General features: G+C 40.3%; 1 protein-coding gene across 2 annotated transcripts in view; it reads right to left on the bottom strand.

Moving 5' to 3' along the window:
• ttc27 (tetratricopeptide repeat domain 27) overlaps window positions 1-21030 on the bottom strand; it is a 250402-nt gene that overhangs the window by 75664 nt on the left and 153708 nt on the right. For both annotated transcript variants that reach the window (XM_059985627.1, XM_059985628.1), the window contains 4 exons: window positions 16644-16739; window positions 14153-14275; window positions 10054-10281; window positions 3382-3480 (listed from right to left, as the gene is read on the bottom strand). In XM_059985627.1, coding sequence (XP_059841610.1) covers window positions 3382-3480; window positions 10054-10281; window positions 14153-14275; window positions 16644-16739 — 546 coding nt within the window. The remainder of the gene's footprint in view (window positions 1-3381; window positions 3481-10053; window positions 10282-14152; window positions 14276-16643; window positions 16740-21030) is intronic.

Here is a 21030-nt window from a genome sequence, read left to right on the forward strand (position 1 = left end):
TGTCAACGAAACCGCATGAACAGAGGCGGCGTCGGTCATTTCTGGTCCAAAAATCGTTTGGACTGTCGGGGTCACCAATTGTAGCGGTGTGCTACAAACAGCGCTAAAATTACGACACGGAGTCGGTAACTGCAGTCGAAGGAAAAAACTTTATTCGAAAACTTCAGCCTCACTTTTAAGCCTCTGTCAACCGGCCCCCCATGGCGAAGAGGCTCCAAAGCTCTGTGCTCGCAAACCCCCGTAGGCTATCTAATTGTGAGTCGGTTCGCATACGCTAGGAAATGAGCCGCCACAGCAGTGTGATATGTGGAGAAAATGGTTGTCCATATAGCAGCAGTTTGGCACCAGCAGATTTGCTGAGTTGCCAGTCAGCACTGAACTCAACGTAGGACTACCATAAAGACTCTAGCTCTGGATTTTTTCCCAAGGGTTTACTCTTGAAGCCTTTTCCATGAATGGGTAGAGCACAAGGCAGCAGTGGTTTGCGATCAGGAGTTTTTTTTCTCTAGATGAGCTGTCAACCGCAGCGGACGAGCCCCATCTGCCTGAAGCAACCGGTTTGAAGGTGCCAGTAACACATCTTTGCCCCTTCTCCTGTCAGTAGAAACGGTTCTGCCAGGCTTAGTAGCTAAGCTACATATGAAGGGCAGGAGCTGGAGTATGTCATATGGCTTCCAGTTATTAGAATGTCATAAAACCATAAGATATGGGAGCAGAAGTAGGCCAGTCAGCCCATCGAGTCTGCTCCACCTTTCAATCATAGGCTGATCCAATTTTTCCAGTCATTCCCACTCCCCTGCTTTCACCCCATACCCTTTGATGCCCTGGCTAATCAAGAACCTAGCTATCTCTGCCTTAAATACACCCAATGACTTGGCCTCCACAGCCGCCAGTGGCAACAAATTCCACAAACTTACCACCCTCTGACTAAAGTAATTTCTCCGCATCTCAATTCTAAAAGGACATCCTTCAATCCTTCATTTAAAAGGATCACTGACAATCCTGTACTTTGTTCCACCTTCCAGTCTGTTCCCTAACCAACTCTCTGCACATCCAAAAGACCTCAAGATTTCTATGAACTTAATTATTCAACACTTGTAGCCTCTTGGGGTAGACACTTGCAATAATTTGCAATCTTCAGTCTCATCCAAAATGGGCAATCCATTGTCCTAAGTATACAGCTCCCTGGTTCTACAGTCTTAACCCAGAAGAAACAAGTTATAAACACTATGTTTTAAGATTGTGTGGGTTTTCACCCACATCCTAAAGACATGCAGGTACGTAACATTAAATGGCTACTGTTAACTACTCTTGTGCGTTGGTTACTGGCAGCATGGGGGTGGGGGGTGGTTTGATAAAACAATAGGTTCCACAGGAAATTAGTGGGGAATGAGATTGCATACGAGTAGGTAGAGATTTTATTGGGCTGAATGGCTTCCTTCTTTGGAAATGTAGCAACATTCATCCTGTAAAAAGTTCTCAGAATCCTATGTATCTGCTTCCTCTAAAATGGCGAGATGCTTGGACACAGCAACTTCAACCAAACATGCTATTGTCTTTTTTAAATGTACTTGTTAAGACCACAAGACCCTCTGATTGCTGGACATTAAGAACTTAAAGTACTGTAGGTCTACCTCACCAGCGAGTTGCTCGTTGGCAGAAAAACGGAAGAAACTGGACTTAGTGCAGACCATGATGCTGCCTGCTTCAGAGCAGTGTCGGTGCCGAAGGCGGTGTGCAGTCTAATCGTGAGTGATTGTGATCACAAGACTCTGCTGGACATTGGTAATTTGGGATGCTGCAAGTCTGACTCACTGCTTTATTGGTAAACAGCGGGCGAGTTGTGTGGCCTCGGGCACGGTGAAGACTAGGCTTCAAACTGCGGTGTCTCCTGTTTGCATCTGTCCAGGACAGAGGCAACCACCAGACTGCCAGAGTGGTGTGGTGCAGCGTCCATGCTGGAGTAGGTGCTGTTCTGGTGTTCGCTCAGCAGAAGACAAGGTGCATTGCGTTCGACTGCAGACTGCTGCAACATTCATGGACTCAGGGACTTGGACTATATATTTTTTTGGGTGTGACTGTATGTTACTGCTGTCTTATATGTGTCCTGTGAATGACTGTTGGTACATTGTTTTGCACCGTGGCCCTGGAATAACACTGTTTTATTTGGTTGTACTCATGGGTACTTGTGTATGGTTGAATGACAATTAATCTTGAACTATATCTCATATTTCATTGCTCGAAGAACCAATAATATGAGAATCTTAGCTAACATTTCCTCCTAGGTAGTTATCTCAACACATGATAGTGCTTACCAGGATAGTCAGATGAGAATGGACAAAATGGGTCAGTATAAGATATTGGTAAATGGGTGCTTGAAGATGTGAGGACAGTGTGGATCAAAGAGCCCATTTCTATGCTATACCTCCCAGTGACTATGAAAATACACAATGAATACATCAAACTTATAAAAGGAAATGGCTTTTATGATCCAAGCTTCCTGCCTTTAAAGTGACTTCTATTACATCTTTCGACACAAGAATAACATTAACATTCAAAGAAAATTTATTATCAAAGTACATGTATGTCACCTTATACAACCCTGAGATTAATTTTCTTGTAAACAAACTCAAAAAATCCAATAACTATAATAGAAATCAATGAAAGACTGCACCAATAGGGCAGCCAACTAGTGTGCAGAAGAGAACAAATGGTGTTAATACAAAAATAAAGAAAAATGATAATAATTAGTAAATGAGTAATAAATATTCAGAATACTTGAAAGTGAGTCCATAGTTTGTGGGAACAATTCAGTGATGGGGCAAGTGAAGTTGAGTGAAGTTATCCCCTCTGGTTAAAGAGACAGATGGTTGAGGGGTAATAACTGTTCCTGAACCTGTTGGTGAGAGTCCTGAGCCATTTGATCATGACTGATTTATTTTCCCTCTCACTTGCATTCTCCTATCTTTGTTTGTAAAATTTGGAAGAATCAAGAATCTATTTATTAACCTTCACTTTGAATAGACCTAAATAACTTGACTATCATAGCCATCTGTGGCGATGAATGCCACAGTTTCACCACCCTCTGGCTAAAGAAATTGCCCCTCATCTCTGTTCTAAAGAAATGTTTTCTGTTCTGAGGCTGTACCCTCTGGTCCTAGGCTGTCCCACAACTGGAGAAATCCCTCTCCACTCTACTTAGGTTTTTCAATATTCATAGGTTTGAATGAGGTCTCCTCTTATTCTTCTAATCTTCAAAGGTCCAGAGCAATTAAACACTCATCTGTTAACCCTTTCGTTCCCAGGATCATTCTCATAAACCTCCACAAGACCCTCTCCAATGCTAGCAGAAAGACAGTTTATTTGCTGTGTTGTACTTACGTCAGGTTCCAGCATCACACACTTCTGAAATGCTTTTGCAGCACTTTCAAAGTTTTCCAACCCCAGATATGCACAGCCCAAAGAAAACCAAACGCCAAGCTAGAAAAGAAATGGTTGGATTTCAGGATGATTACAATAAACAGCACATGGGAATCGACAAATTCTTATTTTGCTATCCACCCATGGTAACAAACAAGTGGAACTACTTGCAGTTATTAATGTTTACTGTTATGTAAAAGCTTTTATTCAAATGATTACTTCTACCATTTTAAAATGATAACCTTCCAACTTCCTTGTCTCCAAGATGATAACTTCATGCTCAAGTTGCACATACAGGCGTTAGGTAACATCTTAGACAGCAAATAGGTAACACTTTAGCCATTAGACAGCAGATGTGGACTTTTTAAATGGCCACACTCAGACCTGCCTTCAGCCACATCATACACATACAGGTTCAAAGATGACAGCATAGAATCTGAAGCTGGAAGCGCAATTTATTTTACTCACTGCAGCCGCTATGGTTAGCTGCCCTTATTAATATCCAGACAAAGGAACTCAATGCTGGCACAAATGCATAATTATTAAAACTTGCAAAATCTGCATAGTCAAAGTGAGATTTCACAACTTGGCTGCATACTTAATGCTGCCTCGCAAATCAATGAGGCATTGGAAATTCCTCCCCACAAACAATTATGTCAGAGGATGGACTTTAATAAATAAAGATACAGGAAAAATAAATAAACAGAAAGATAAATACAGTTAATACATTATTATTATAAGATAAATTGGGTCAGTCACTTACTTGGGACAATCCTTAAAGAACAAAAACTAATCAAGGAAATGGCCAGGATTTATTTGGGACACTATTCCACTTAATTGGGGCAGGTGACTGGTAATAAACAGTTTTTAATTTGCTTCATTTCTGTTAGACACTACACTGTGCTTGGAGCAAACAGTTTTTAAATAGCATCACTTGCATGTGTTTGTGCTCAGAACACAGTGATTTTTGTCTCTGACAGTTGGCGAGAAATAAGTAGTAAGACATTTCAGAACTACTTTGCTGTCTGCAGTTTCAAGCATTCAGGCTTGGAAATGCCAAAAACAGCTGGGAGTGAAAATGAAATGATTTCACGAATCAAGCAAGTTAGGAACTACGCAGAACTTGGTCGTCTACAATGAAAATGAAGATTTGGAGGGTGCAACTGTCATAAAGCATTGTATGAAGATGTCTCTGCAACCGCTTCATGGAGAGCGAAGGGCATGACAAGGCACAGAAGATGTCATGGTCATCCATTGCAACCGACGAAGAACCCAGTTTATGACGACTACTCGTACCACTGGACCTGGACTTCCGAGGTCGGGAGAGTGGAACTGTCCCAGGGCAATGGCTTTTCCAATTTAAAAATCTCCTGCGCGAATTTCACTGTCATCATCAGATATCATGGATAAACAACATGCTGCTGTGTTCTTTTGACTGAAATTGCTGGAAACATTCATGGTCACAGCGCAGCTGGAAAAAAAATAGGATTCCACCATGTCAATGTGAATGTTGAATCTTATTTAACCAAACAGTTTTTGAAAAAGTAGCTAGCAGGATAGATATAGATAAATTAATTGATGCAGTGTTGGGAAAGCTGCTGATAAAGTGCCACACAGGAAACCATGAAATTAAACTAATTTGTACACCATCACAGGTAATCAATTGAATTGGGAACTGGTTATGAATAGAAAAGAGTAGAAAGAGATGGGTAATTTTCAGGTTAGAGAGCTGTGATTAATAGGACAGTGCAGCAACTACTACAGGGACCCCAGATTTTTACAAACTACATGAGTGAATTGAATGAGGATATCAAACGAGTTTGCCAGTGGTATTGGCATTGATGTATTGTCACATGTACCAAGATAAAGTGAAAACTTTGTCTTGCATACTGTTCATACAGATCATATCATTACACAGTGCATTGAGGGAGGAGGAGGTAAAACAATAACAATGCAGACAGAATAAAATGTATTAAAGCTACAAAGTACAGTGCAGGTAAATAATAAAAGTGCAAAAGCATAACAAGGTAGGTTGAGAAGGCAAGAGTTGGGTGATGGCATGGGCTATAGAAGGAAAGATGTAATGCTGAGACTCTATAAAGCACTGGTGAGACCTCACTTGGAGTATTGTGAGCAGCTTGGGCCCCTCATCTTAGAAAGGATGTGCTGAAACTAGAGAGGGTTAAAAGGATCACAAAAAAGATTCCAGGATTGAATGGCTTGTCATATGAAGAGCATTTGATGGCTCTGGGCCGGTATTCACTGGAATTCAGAAGTATGAGGGGTGACCTCATTGACACCTATCAAATGGTGAAAGGCTTTGATAGAGTGGATGTGGAGAGGATGTTTCCTATGGTGGCAGAGTCTAAGACCAAAGGACACAGCCTCAGAATACAGGGGCATCCTTTTATAACAGAGATGAGGAGGAATTTCTTTAGCCAGAGAGTGATGAAATGGTGGAATTCTTTGCCACAGGCAGCTGAGGAGACCAAAGTCTTTTTGTACAGTTAAGGCAGAGGTTGACAGATTCTTGATCGGTCAGGGCATGAAGGGATATGGAGAGAAGGCAGGAGATTGGGGCTGAGCGGAAAACTGGATCAGCCATGGTAAAATGGTGAATGACAGTAGGTTTTCAGATGGAACGTGGGTGTTCATATAATAAAGTACTGAAATTATATCCCAGTATAATTAGGAAGGGAAATGGTATGAACATATCTAAATTAGTTCAGGTCTGGCCTCCCTATGGAAGAATAGGTCATAAATGTGATAAAACTAATGAAAGAAAGTTTCACCAGCTTGATTCCCCTCTGGCACATTCGTTGTATATGGAAAGATCCAACAGACACATCACACACTCATAAGTTGAGGAAACGTTTGGTGATCTCACTGAAATACTCAAAGCTCTTACATGAATTAAAAGATACAGATGTCCCCTGCTTTATGAAAGTTCACTTTTACGAAAGACCTACATTAGTACCTGTTTTCGCTAACTGAAAGAAATTCGAAGACGATTTTTGCTTTTATGAAAAAAGGTGTCCACTTTAAACTTGTGTGTACCCCGAGAAAGACTACCATGACTGTGAAGCCTTGTACGGGCAGGTGAGTGCGCAAGCGTGTACGTGCCAATTCTTTTCTCCAAATCGGTTTTGGCTAAATCTTCCCGATTCTGATAAGTGAAACTACACTATACATACATTATTTCTACTTTATATAGCTGTGTATTTATCATATCATTCCTGCTTTTACTATATGTTAGTGTTATTTTAGGTTTTATGTGCTATTTGGTATGATTTGATAGGTTAGTTTTTTAGGTCTGGGAACACTCAACAATTTTTCCCATATAAATTAATGGTAATTGCTTCTTCGCTTTACGCCATTTTATAGGAACGCATATAGGTTTCATAGGAACGCTCTACTTTTGGATAGCGGGGAAACCTGTAGTTGCAGGAGAGATGGTTCCTCTGACTTACATCTCTAAAACCAAAGGGTCACAATCTCAAAATCAGGGGCAGCCATTGATAAGAAACTTCTTCACTCAGAAGCGAAAGAATTGTTGAGATTTTCTGTATTAGAACTTGTGGTGGCTTAGTCATTGACTTTATTAAGCAAAAGAGATCGATAGATTTGTACAATTTGTAGATATTAAGAGAATCAGAGTTTGGTGCAGAAAAAATGATGTTATGATATTGTAGAAGAAACGACATATTCTTACTGAATGGTGACCACGCATGACAGATCAGATAATTTGCTCCTCCTGCTTCTATTTCCTATGTAACAGCATCTGTGCGTTGTTGTTAATTTCCAAAGTTCAACCCCCAACTTCATTGACTTCAGTGAAGCAACTTCCAGAAGTGGAGTACGAGAATGAATACTCATCCCAATGTTCTTGACACTTCCTAAGTTTACGTTCAAAAGTGGAATAACTTCATCGCTGCAAAGACAGCATTTATTGTTCACACTAATAGGGAAGACATCTTCTCAAAACGGATGGGTAGAGTTTTCCATGTTTTTGATGTAGTGGAAGTGATGGATTCACCCAAATTAAAACGGTGCACACCGCAGTCAAAGTACACAGGCCAGAGAAAGTGGGTGAATGAAGTATCCATCTGAGAGAATGCTTTCCTCTGGGTAGTGTCTTTTGCACTGTATCGATTGTATGGCTGATTTAGATCATATATAGAGTGGAAAGCTCAGCAAACAGGGACTGAAAATTTTTAACTGACCTGATTTCTTAATCAAATCCAGGAGGTGTCCCTTCTAATTCTGGTAAGAAGTAATAAAAGTCTTCTAACTTATTGGAGTGAAAGGAATGCAGAATAAGTTTAATCCAGCACAGTAACAGGATCGGGTAAGAATGAGCATTCCTCAAAATGTACGTTGAGAATTGAAGAACATTTCATTTTACCAGAGTGGCAATGTAAAACCCAGGAAATGATTCTAGCACATTCTTTTCCAAAAATAATGCTTGAGGACTAAGAACCTATGTATGGTAAAAGTTTACAACAACCTGCTGTTTCTACAATTTATACTGTTAATTTTAACAGAAGTTTCTAAGCAATCTAGAAAAAATTCAATTAATCTGAGTTTTTTTGTGTTAAAGATGCTAAATCAAGGCTGCTTGTGATGTGGTCTTTGAGGGTTTTGTAATGAACACATGGAAAGCAACAAGTTCACTTTATCATTTTCCACTCCAAACGTCACACTAAGATGATAGAACAATTTTAATATAATGAGCTATCATTATATTCCCAAGGCATTTGAACACAGCCTTAATGGACAAAATGGTAACCAACCATGTAAGGGCTTTGTTGGATTGACAACCAAAAGCCTGCTCAAAAAAGGTGGATTAGAAGGAAATGCTTCAAGAGAAAATAGAGTAAAAGGGGAATAAGGGAATTTGCATATTCAAGCGTGTACTGTTGCAGGCATGGATGCCAAAGGCAGAGCAATTGAAATTGGGGTTATGAGCCTAAACAGGAGACATTAATGTGCTTTCACCTGCAAGCAAATATGATTACTTATTAACCCTTATACTGCTAAACTAAATAAAATAATTGAACTGATTAATCTTTTAATGCAGGTGTTCCCGACCTGGGGTCCATGGACCCCTTGCTTAATGATATTGGTCCATGACATAAAATCACTGGGAACTCCTACTTTACTGTATTTTTTTAATAAGTTGAAGCAAGTAAAAGACGGGTTAAAAAGGGTTAGATAGCATTACAGTACGGTTTTAAAAGTCTGTGTACTGAAGCAGCTAAGATTACTCTTATATACCTAAATTAAATCGAACAATGGAACTGATTAAACTTTTAATGCATTGTTTTAGTTGAAACAAGTAGAAAATAACATAAATCTAAATGCAGTGCCACAATAAGGCTTTGAAAGTCTGTGTACCGTCAAACTTGATGGATTAAAATGGTTAAACGAGTAGAGGGAAGTGTTTCAAAGCGGCAATCTTTATCATTTTGGAGCCTTTCTGCTCCCTTTGTCAGATTCTAAATAAAACAATCTAAAGTATGGAGCACTTATCTCTGTCTTCTAGAAAGATAAAATCAATTGATGTGCTACTAAATTAATCAACGGCGAATATGGATTGAGAACTGATTCATGAATAGAAATGGACAACAAATTTTCACTAATCAGGGCTGCGATTAGTGTGACTGTGCTGAGATTATTACAGGTGCCCCAGATTTTTACAAAGTACATGAATGAATTGGATGAGGATATCATCCAGTTTACCACTGATGCTGGTTTAGTTTATTATTATCTCATGTAGCGAGATACGGTGAAAAGCTTGTCTGCACACTGTTCCAATAGATCAAATCATTACACTGTGCACTGAGGGAGAATAAGGTAAAACAACAACAATGCAGAATAAAATGTCAAAGCAGCCTTAAAAACTTACTCCAGCCTGTTGCCAATCCATTATCATAACACACCTTTAGTGAGAACAAAACAGTGAGTTATCAAGAAGCAGATAAAATCTAATCAGTGTGATCTAAAAGACTAGAGCCTCCATCTACAGATAGCAGACCCTGTTCATAGCTCAAATCTGCTCTTTTTCCATGCCCGTCTCCTCTCACGATATAACTCCCCCTTTGACCACTGTCTATTCTGTTCAGTCTGAAAGAGGTCTTGAGACAATGCTGAAATGCTCTAGATTTCTCATTAGAACATTAAAAATAGAAGCTCGAGTAGATTATTCAGCCCCTCATTATGATCAGGGCTGATCTTCTAATTTCCTCCCCTAACTCTTCATTTCCTTAAAGTCCATCTCTCTTGGATTACTTGATAACTGAGTTGCCAGAAAAATCTTGGTCAAATAATTCCAAAGACTAATAAGTTTCTGAGTGAACATCATTTCTTACCTCAGTCTTTAATGTCCGCCCCTCATTTTGCATTTGTTACCCTTTGTTCTGAACTGCAATGCAGGCACCTTGTAATACCTCAGCCACAGGATCCCTTCATTTACCCATCAAATCTCTTCAGAGTTGCATATACTTCCATAAAAATTCCCCACTTATTGTTTCTGCGTTCTAGCGAGTATTATCCCAAAAAACTCATTCTCTCCTCACAAAATGCTCATTGAATGAACACCCCTGAAAAACAGTAAATCATCTGGCTTCCCACCTGTAAGTAGTTGATTTTTACTGATCGCTCAAAACATTCCACACATTGTTTAAACTCCTGGTTGCGGAGGTGCAGCAGCCCTTTAGAGCGCTGTGCACGGGCACTGCAGTGTTTGGACAGCTCCCAAGCCTTGTCATAACTCTGGTGGTCATTCAGCACATCTCCCAAGAGGCAGTACAATGTGGGAGTCTCTTTCTTCTCCAGCTCTCTTCGGAGGATTTCTTCTGCCTACACCCAGTAAGAAGGAAACACAAAACGGAGTCAAATTCAACAGGTTCAGCAAATGCAAACCACACTGATGTTCATTTGTCAGTCAGTCTTTCTCTCACTGTGGGTTCTCCAATCTGTACGATGCTGGCTGAGTTGGCTTGAAAGTGAAGCAGGACATCTCAGTATGCTTTCATCAACTTAATTAGCTCATTAATAGTGTAATCAGTGGTGATGATAGGAGCTATTTACATTACATTCGTATGGAGAGAATGTAATTACATAATTATTTGACCTATTGTATTTGAGCAGTCATTGAAAGAGCTCCCTAATTACCCCACTCTCCTGCCACTTCCAATAGCCCTAAAAATGTTTATTCTTATGAAACATATATATATCCAATTTCTTTTTGGAGATTATAATTGAATCTGTTTCCATTACTGTTTCAGGCTGTGGATTCCAAGTCTTAAGGATATACTATATAGAAAGTATATTTTCATTCCTGATTTTGTGTTGTCTGGTTACAGACCTTCACTTCAGAGAGTTGTACACAACTTTGGCCCACTGAGCCCACGCTGTCCTTTTTGATTATTTACAATAATCCTACTTCATTGAAGAATCAATCAAAACTATAATTTTGAAAACTTAACTTTCTCTGTTCCAGGGAGAACAATCTCCATTCTACTCCTCTTAATAAAATTTCTCTACACTCCTGAATCCTCTGTAGCATTTTAATAACTCTCATCTATCCTCTTCCTAAGGCTTAGATACTGAACAGTCATTCGGCCCAACTGATCACACTTTGTTCCCTGCTAGCCCCAGTTGCCTGCATTTCCCCATAACTCTCCAAGCCTTTCTCCTTCATGTACCTATCCAAATGCATCTTAAATGTTGCAATTGCACTGGCCTTCAGCATTTCCTCTGGCTGCTCATTCCACATACTCACTACCCTCTGTACTTCTCAGGCCTCTTGTAAATCTCTCCCCTATCATCTTCTATCTGTGGCCTCTGGGTTTGGATTCACCACCCTGGGGAAAAGACTGTCATTATTTTATAAACTTCTATGGGGCCACCTCTCATTCTCCTGCATTCCAGAGAATAAAAACTGCGGCTGCCCTCTAGTCCTGGCAGCCTTTCCAGAGTGACACTGTCTTTTATTTAACAGGGTGAACAAAACTGTACATAATACTCCAAGTGCAGTCTCACTAACGACTTGTATAACTGCAACTTACTACAATATCCACTGTCTTGCCTTCATCTAATCCCTTAACAGCATTTTCAAAAAATTCCAAAGGAATTGTCAAGCATGAACACCCACACACAAAACCATGCAGGCTATTCCTGATCAGGCCTTAACTATGGTCAGAAAATTTATGCAGCATGCTTTCTAAAGGCATGATTGATATGTATCCCTTATTATTACTTGTATGACAATTGATGCAATCACTAACATCTTGAATAATTGCTCCCACAGCTCAATTGAACTAAATCTCAGCTATTAGCCCACTAGTCATTATTATTTTGCATTTAAAGGAACTGCTGAGGCAATGATAATTTTAACCTGCAGATAATTCACTTTGAAACCTCAGTAATTGTTCTGCACCAAAATCTTTGCCAGTAATCAGTGGCACTGTGATGGCAGCATCAAGCACTAGGTTATTTTACATGTATATACCTGCAATGAAACACACAATTGCATTTCGCAAGACAAGAATGAAAGCGCATATTAAAGAAATAGGCAGATAGCATTAGGTTTTGGTACAGTAGACTTTCGGAAGCTTCTTAAGGAGAAAGAAAAGGTCGAGAGAGAATAAGAGTAGCAGAAAGCAGGTTACCAATAGCTGAGCTATTACTGTTGCAATCTTAATTCTTGTATATGAATAATTTGTAAAATTTAAGTCAGCTCTCAATATGAAGAGAAAGTAATACCAAAGTTAGAAAAAAATTAGGGTTTTAACCTGTGAAATTAAAAACATCATTGTAACCTTAGCCAGTCTGTTACTTAGTTCATTCTTCTTCTCACCACAGTGGAAGAGCCCTGCAATTACAAGTTGATTGACTTTCCTTTCAGCCCTGCATCTACATAAGAACCTAAGAAATAGGAACAGGAATAGGCCATCCAGCCCATCGAGCCTGCCCTGCCATTCAATAAGATCATGGCTGATCTGTCCGTAAACTCGGCTCCATCTACCTCCCTTTTCCCCATATCCCTTAATTCCCTTACTATGTAAAAACCTATCTAACTGTTTCATAAAAGCTTTTTTCAAATTTGTAAAAAAATATATATATTTAGTGAGGAAGCCTCAACTGCTTCTTTGGGCAGAGAATTCCACAGATTCACCACTCTCTGGGAAAAACAGTTTCTCCTCAACTCCATCGTAAATCTTCTCCCCTGAACGTCCCCTAGTTCTAGTCTCACCTACCAATGGAAACAACTTTCCTCCTTCTATCTAATCTATCCCTTTCAAAATTTTGTATATTTCTATAAGAAATCCTCTCAATCCATGCTGTGTCTGTCTAATGGAACCACTCCTTTCTAAATGTTTCGCTATTTCTTCCTTAATGACAGCTTCAAGCATTTTCCCGACTACAGACGTTAAGCTAATTGGCCTATAGTTGCCTGTCTTTTGCCGACATCCTTTTTTAAAAATCAAAGTCAAAGTCATACACTTCAGTCATATATCTAGGAAAACTATTCCAACAGATAAAGGACATGTGTTTAGAAAGAAAAAAAATGAAAAGTCAGTGGTGGATGTGGGTGAGGGAGGAATACTGCCAGTGCCAGAGTCTATTTCTAATTCTTCACTCTAATATCAATCTCGATTGCATTCAGCCATAGGTGTTTCTTTTTAAATCAGTTTTCTGCCCACAACCCTCCGTAGGTGTTTCCGAAAGGCATCACGATTATTGGTTGCAAGTTTCAGCGAGGAGTGACCTAGTGTTCAATTAATACCACATACGTGCATACACACAGATAAATATACATGGAGACACAGACACACACAACACACACATTCCACCAATGGTCACTGGAAGATTATTTGGAATGAAGACTGACCATTTTAGTTTCCGAACCTAGTGATGGTCAAGTCAACTAAAACACCAACGCATAAACCCAAGAGATTCTGCAGATGCTGGAAATCCAGAGCGACATACAAAATTCTGGATGAACTCTCTAGGCCAGGGTGCATCTATAGAGGGGAATGAACAGTTGACATTTTGGGGCAAGCTACAACTACCTATTCTGCTCAACCAAAAATCTAACACAGCTCACCCAATAAAGGCTGGGGATCAAGACTGGAATTGTCCTGCTCTTTGCAGTTTATCTTATTGTTACATCATTGGGAAAAAACACTTTTAATTGGCTCAGTAAATGGCTCAAGATCATTTCACTCTACTGTTATACATATGCAAGCACTTGTCAATTCTAGTTAAAGAAAATTCCAGAAAAAAAGGGATGCTAAACCTTTCAAATGCAGTCAACATATTGCATTAAGCTTCCAGAAGCCATCTATGAATTCTGCAAATCGACTGCTTTTCGAATGTTCATACAAGAAAATAGATAAGTATTGTTACAACAGTGTTGTGACCATTATTCTGTTGCTTTTCTGTTTTGACAAATTAAGCCAATGATGGAAGTAAAATATTACAGTTTTTCCCTTTTACAATATTGAATATATTTTTTAAGATTTCACATACTCCTTTGGAAGAATGTCAAAGGCTGGTTAAGATACTCAATGTCAGCAGCATCTTTTATATTCAGTCTAATTTTAAAACTTAAATTTCTAGAAACAAGCATATTGAAAAAATAGCTAACTAAATAACATCAAACAGCCTTGTAAATGAATGGACAGGTCAGATGGAGAGTTATTTCCAAGTAATGTTGTCTCACCTTTCCATGTTTTCCAATTCTTTCGTAGCATATCACAACATCTTCCCACATCTCCAGCTGTTCAAAGATCTGCTGAGCTGAACTGACACACCCTAGTTCCAAGAGTAATGTGGCAAGCTGTCGCTAATAGGGAAAATATATCTTTTCAAAACACTTGTAATGATAATTAACTCTTAATACAATAGAGAAAACATTTGCTTTAAAGAAGAATTCAATCCATTGAATGCTCTGTTTGGTGACAAATGCATTGTCATTGATGTTGAAAATACCTCAGTCACAAAGCGAAGTATAAAAAGAACACAAAAATCATCGCAATCTGGAGTAAAACTGTTTTCAGCTGTCCATTTTACTGACTCAGCAAACTTGCCTGTCAGAAAGCCTTAGTTTCAAATCACATTCAAGAAATTTGATTAACAAAGTCTGAAACATAGCGTGAAATATTTACCCCAGGGCAACTCAAGACAATTCTCGAGTCATTGAAACATGGAACTGGGCCCTTCGGACCAACTGGTCAATGCTGACCAATTAAGCTAGACCCATCTGTCCACATTTGCCCACATCCCTATGAAGGACCCTGGCCATCCAGCACATATCCTCTTCTCATTATTACCATTAGGCAGGAAGTATAGCACCGCAAGGACACACACACTCAACATTTTAACCTATCAAATGTCGAAAAGCCTTGATAGAGTGGATGTGGAGAGGATATTTCCTACGGTGGGGGGGGGGGGGCAGGTTCTAAGACCAGAGGACACAGCCGCAGAATAGAGGGATGTCCTTTTAGAATGGAGATAAGAAGGAATTTCTTTAGCCAGAGTGTGGTGAATCTATGGAACCCATTGCCACAGGCGGCTGTGCAGGCCAAGTCACTGGGTATATTTAAGGCAGAGGTTGATAGATTCTTGATTAGCCAGGTCATGAAGGGAAATGGGGAGAAGGCAGGAGATTTGAGCTGTAAGGGATAATGGATCAGCCATAATGAAATGGCAGAGCGGACTGGATGTGTCAAGTGGCCTAAATTCTGCTCCTATTATCTCATGGTCTAGTGTTAGGGACATCTTCTTCCCCTCTGACATCAGATTTCTGAATGGTCAAGGAACCCATGAAGACAATCTCACTAATTTGCTCTTTCTTATATATTTCTTATTGGAAATTATAGTAAATTTTTATACATTGCACTGTACTGCTGCCACAAATATCAAGACCATAATAATAAACCTGTTTCTGGTTTTGAGATGTTTCCGAACCATGTACCTGTTCAAGAGGGTATTGTAGAAACTATTCAGTGGTGCACTTGATACATTATGAGTATTTTCCAGCGAGATGAGGAAAGGCCAGAGGGAGAAGATTACGTATTGCAGATGGTTAATCAGGTGATCTGTCATATTATTAGTGAGAAGATAAATAACTCACTGAAAAAATGTGATACCAAAGTAGAAAGAGCAAAGGTAGTACTATTTAATAATATTAAACAAATAATATTTCAATTCAAATAATATTAAAGTTTAAAAGAAGTGAGCAGGGGTAGCCAGCACATTTTACACACCACTGTTCTCAAGGAGATATTGGATTGCATAGAGGGAGAGAGAGTTTAAAGGAAGCAAGACGGGGCAGTCAGCACATTTTGCGTGCCACTGTTCCAGAGTAGATATTAACTGCACCTATTAAGCACCTGGCATGATCCAATAAGAAGTTGTTAAGTTTAAGAGGAGTGGCCATTGTTGGAGTGGCTTAGTGTCAGAGTGAGGAGTTGAGGCTTTGACTCATCAAGACTTGGTGAGGAGCGGTAGGTAGATTTTTCATTATTTATTCTTTCTTTCTTTCAAATTACACATTTCAAGCAGTGAGGATACCAGGCAGAGATAGCTCTGACAGGATGTGAGAAGGCAGGGAGATCTCCAGTGTCCCTAATGACTAGACCTGTAATCCAACTGCAGCTTATGACAAACCATGCTAAGGAGTTGGAGCTGGAGTTGAAACTGGAAGAACCCCAGATCACTGGCTTTTGAAAGAAATTGAGGCCCTGGTTTAAAAAAAAAATGCAGGAACAAATGAGGCATTTGAGGAGTATAGGAAACACAAGAAGGAAGTCAGGAGAGCTAAAAGAAGGTATGAGGTTGCTCTAGCAGACAAGATGCAGGGGAATCCAAAGGGCTTCTACAGAGATATATTAAGAGTAAAATAATTGCAAGGGACAAAATTGGTCCTCTTGGAAGATCACAGTAATTGGTAATTGATGCATGGGGCTGAAAGAGATTGGGGAAGATCTTAAATCAATTTTTTGCATTTGTATTTACTGGGGAGACTGACACACTGTCTACAGAAGTGAGTCAATACAGCAATGAGGTCATGGGCCCTATACAGATTATACAGGAGGAGGTGTTTACTGCCTTGAGGCAAATTAGGGTGGATAAGTCCCCATGGCTTGACACTTCAGCAATACTGGAGATAAATGCCTTTTGGAGGTGGGCAAATCTTTGATGGGACATACCTTAACAGCATAGTGTGGGGGCACTTGGCAACAGTAGAAGATCTTTAGCCGCTCCACCACAGACATGGTCTTGTCTTCAAAATGATCTGCTAGAACCTAAACAACCAAAGTAAATAAACTCAATTCTGTAGCATTTAAACCACCTTCACAGTCTTCAAGCTGGCCTTAGCCAGGACAGTAGTGTGCACCCTGAAACTGTTTTCATTGCCCTTGTACAAGGAAGAGTACTGCCCTCAATCAATACACAGTGGCTGTGAACAAACGCGTATGAGTTTAAACATCAAGTGACAGCAGTGGACACTTTTATGTTTGAACAGCTCGTCAATGTCAAGCTTGATTAATGACTGCTGGTATGGCATCAAAGGATGATCGTAGCTCTAAGATTTTCCTTGGGATGACGGTTTTGTCCATCAAGGAGAGATGAAGCAGCCCTGAATTTAAAAGATGAAATTAGCTTTATTTGTCATATGTGCATTGAAGCATCGATATATACTGTACAGTTAAATAAGTGATTTGCATTAACGACTGACACAGTCCAAGGATGTGCTAGGGGTAGCCCACAAGTGTTGTCGTGTTTCTGGCACCAACACAGCATACCCATAACTTACTAACTCTAACTGGTACACTGGAATGTGGCAGGAAACTGGAGCACCCAGAGGAAATCCAGCTGTCACTGGGAGAACGTACAAACCCCTTACAGACAACGGCGGGAAATAAATTCTGATCGCGTAATGCTAACTGCTACACTCACTTGCTCCAGAATGAGGTGATCTCACTAAAAACTACAAAATTCTTAAGGCCATAAAGTGAGTTACTGAAATGGTATTTCTACTGGCTGACTATTTCGGAATCGGGAGGTCAGTCTCAAAATAAGAAATTAGCTATACAAAAGAGGTGAGAAAACATTTTCTTCACCCCTAGTATAGTGAATCTTTACATTCTCTACTCAAGAGAGCTGTGATATTATTAAATATCAAGAGCTAATGCATGAGAGTGGCAATGAGGCAAAAGTCAGCTACAATTTTATTGAACTGAAGGCAGTGGGGGATAAACAGCCTACTCCTGCTTCTAGTTATGAGGTTACCTCGCACCTTCTTCGAACTGGTAAAGTGTACTGAATACAAATCATTCTTAAAGTCTTACAGAGATAGAATACAGCTGCTTGATGTGAGGAATGAACAGTCCGGTCCGCTTTCATGGTAAACTTGAGTATAACGTTTACTAGGCTTCTCCTTAAAAAAAATCTACAACATTTTATGCATTATGGAAATGCCTTAGCTTTCACAGTTTCACTGGATTTCACAGAATTCAATGTTATTTCAAATACTTCTGTTATCTGACTGTACACATATAGAACTGAACAAAACAAAGCTCTTCAAAACCAGGGTGCAACCACAAAACATATATCATGCAAAGCACATGGAACAAAATAATCCCATAAGACAAAGGAACAGAATGAGGCCATTCTGCCCATTGAGTCTGCTCCACCATTCCATTATGGCTGATCCTGAATCCCACTCACCTCCATATACCTGCTTCCTATCTTTGATGCCCTGACGAATCAGGAAACTATCAACTTCCATATTAAGTATATCCATGGACCTGGCCTCCACCAGTCTGTACCAGAGCATTCCACAGATTCACTACTCTCTGGCTAAGAAAATTCCTTCTTACCTCTGTTCTCAAAGCAGCTCCCTCAATTTTGAGGCTGTGCTCTCTAGTTCTAGATACCCCCACCTGAGAAAACATTCTCTCCGCATCCACCTTATCTAGTCCTTTCAACATTTGGTAGATTTCAATGAGATCCCCATGCATTGTTCTAAATTCCAGTGAGTACAGACCCAAAGCTACCAAACACTCCTCATACGTTAACCCCTTCATTCCCAGAATAATCCTCCTGAATCCCCTCTGGACTCTCTCCAATGATATCACATCCTTTCTGAGATATGGGACCCAAAACTGTTGACGATACTCGAAGTGTGGCCTGATCAGTATCTTATAAAGTCTCAGCATTATCCCCTTGCTTTTATATTCTATTCCCCTCGTAATGAATGCCAACAATGCATTTGCCTTCTTTACCACAGACTCAACCTGTAAATTAACCTTCTGGGAGTCTTGCATGAGGTCTCATAAGTCCCTCTGCACCTCTGATGTTTAAACATTCAACCCATTTGATAATAGTCTGCATGACTGTTCCTTTTTCCAAAATGCATTATCATATGTTTCCCAACACTCTTTTCCATCTGCCACTTCAGTTCAGTTTCAGTTTATTGTCATTTAGAAATCACGAATGCAATGCAGTTAAAAAAACTGAGACAACGTTCTCCAGAATGATATCACAAAAGCACACGACAAAACAGACTACACCAGAAAATCCACATAACGTTTGGTAATCCCCAAATCCAGAGTCTGGAGAGGCTTTTGCGTATTAATATCGTGCTACCATCTTAGCGCGTCCCCGGAAAGGAGCTGCAAACCCACCAGACTAAACAAGACTACCCAGACACATCAAGTTAGGAGACCGACTCTACCACCCAACAAACCAAAAACTAAAGCTACAAGACCTACAGAAAACCACTTAGTTACAACAGTGCAAACGATAGATAATTGATAATAAACAGACCATGGGCTCAGTAAAAAATAGTCCAAAGATGTTAAAAGACTATAAATTCGAAAGAAACCACCACACAGTTTCCGCAAGTGCTCAGTGTCCCGAGAGACTCATCATCCCATGCAGGCGGCAGAAGGGAATACCCCCGCTATGGACTTCCACGGCGCCGCCGGACTCAGCTTCGCAGATGACGCAGCACACAGTGAAAGCTCCCCGGCCGCAGCGGACTCCGAGTCTTTCGAACCTCCAAGCCTCCGACCATCCCCTCCGGCAGAGCCTGAACACCATCCTCTGCCAAGCGCACTACGACGCCCTCGCCAATGGCCACCGGCAACGTGACCCCGAGGATTGGGGGCCTGTTCTTCTCAGCATTGACCCGGACCTCACAACAGCAGCAGCAACGAAGAAGGCCTTACTGGAGATTTCCAGATGTTCCTCCGTACTCCCATGTCTGTTTTTTTTATCAGATTAGGATTGTGCACGGCACCCCGCTTAACGAATAACAGATATCAGCTCCGGAGCGGCCGCAGCAAACTGCATCGCGCCGCCATCTTGGTCACTCACTTTCACTCCTTGACATGCACAGATCACTAGAACCCAGCTAGTGTCTTCCACAGTAGAAAAAGATGCAAAGTTCCCATTAAGTTTATTTGCCATTTCTTTGTCCCCAATTACTACCTCACCAGCTTCATTTTCCAGTGGTCTAATATCAACTCTCACCTCCCTTTTTTTCTTTATATAAAAAATTATCGTATCCTGCTTTGTATTATTGGCTAGTCTGCTATCATATTCCATCTCTGCTTATAGCTTTTTTAGTTGCCATTTGTTATTTTTTAAAAGCTTCCCACTCGCTTTTGCTATCTCATATGCCCTTCCTTTGGCTATTTTGAAGTCCTTAACTTCTCTCATCAGCCACAGTTGCCTAGCCCTGCCATTTGCGAACTTCTTCTGTGGGACATATCTATCCTGCACCTATTCTCAGAAAGTTCAGCCATCTCCGCTCTGTGTCATCCCTGCCAGTATCCTCCTCCAATCCACTTGGGCAAGCTTCTCTCTCATACCTCTGTAATTCCCTTTATTCCACTGCAATATTGATACATGTGACTTATGCCTCTCCCTTTCAAATTCCAGTACAAATATTACGATCACCACAAATAAGGTAATAAAATATAATTCAAAATGCATGTACTGCGCAGCATTGGTAAACAATTTGCTGACCTCGTGATGAGACCGCAGTGGTGGCAAATATTCATTAGTCTCACAGACTGAGGGAAGAAGCTGTTACCCAATCTGCCAGTCCTAGTCCTAATGCTCCTGTACCCCCTTCCTGACAGCAGTGGGTCAAGGAGATTGTGGGATGGGTAGTAGGGATTCTCAACAATGCTTCAGGCCTTTCACCTACAACGCCCCGATGTGTCACACATAGGGGCGAGGGAGACCCTGATGATCTTCTCAGCTTTTACTACCCCCTGTAGGGTTTTGCGGTCCACTGCCTCACAGCTTCCATACCACACAGGTACAACCAGGGCAATCCTGATGGTGCTCCTGTAGAAAGCTGTGAGAATGGGGACAAGCAGTCCTGCCTATACTGACAGATGCAAGCACATTTCCAATCTGTGCGCTGTTATTTACTCCTCCATCTTCCTTTTTCCTTATTCCGAGGTTATTTCACTTTGATTTCTCTTTCTATTCCATTTCAGTTCTTACCCTGTTCAATTATTTTTAGCCTTTCTTTATTACTATCACTCTTTCTCCACAACAACTTTCTCTTTCTCA

Source organism: Hypanus sabinus, chromosome 12 (genome assembly GCF_030144855.1).
Source record: "Hypanus sabinus isolate sHypSab1 chromosome 12, sHypSab1.hap1, whole genome shotgun sequence".
Taxonomy (NCBI): Eukaryota; Metazoa; Chordata; class Chondrichthyes; order Myliobatiformes; family Dasyatidae; genus Hypanus; species Hypanus sabinus.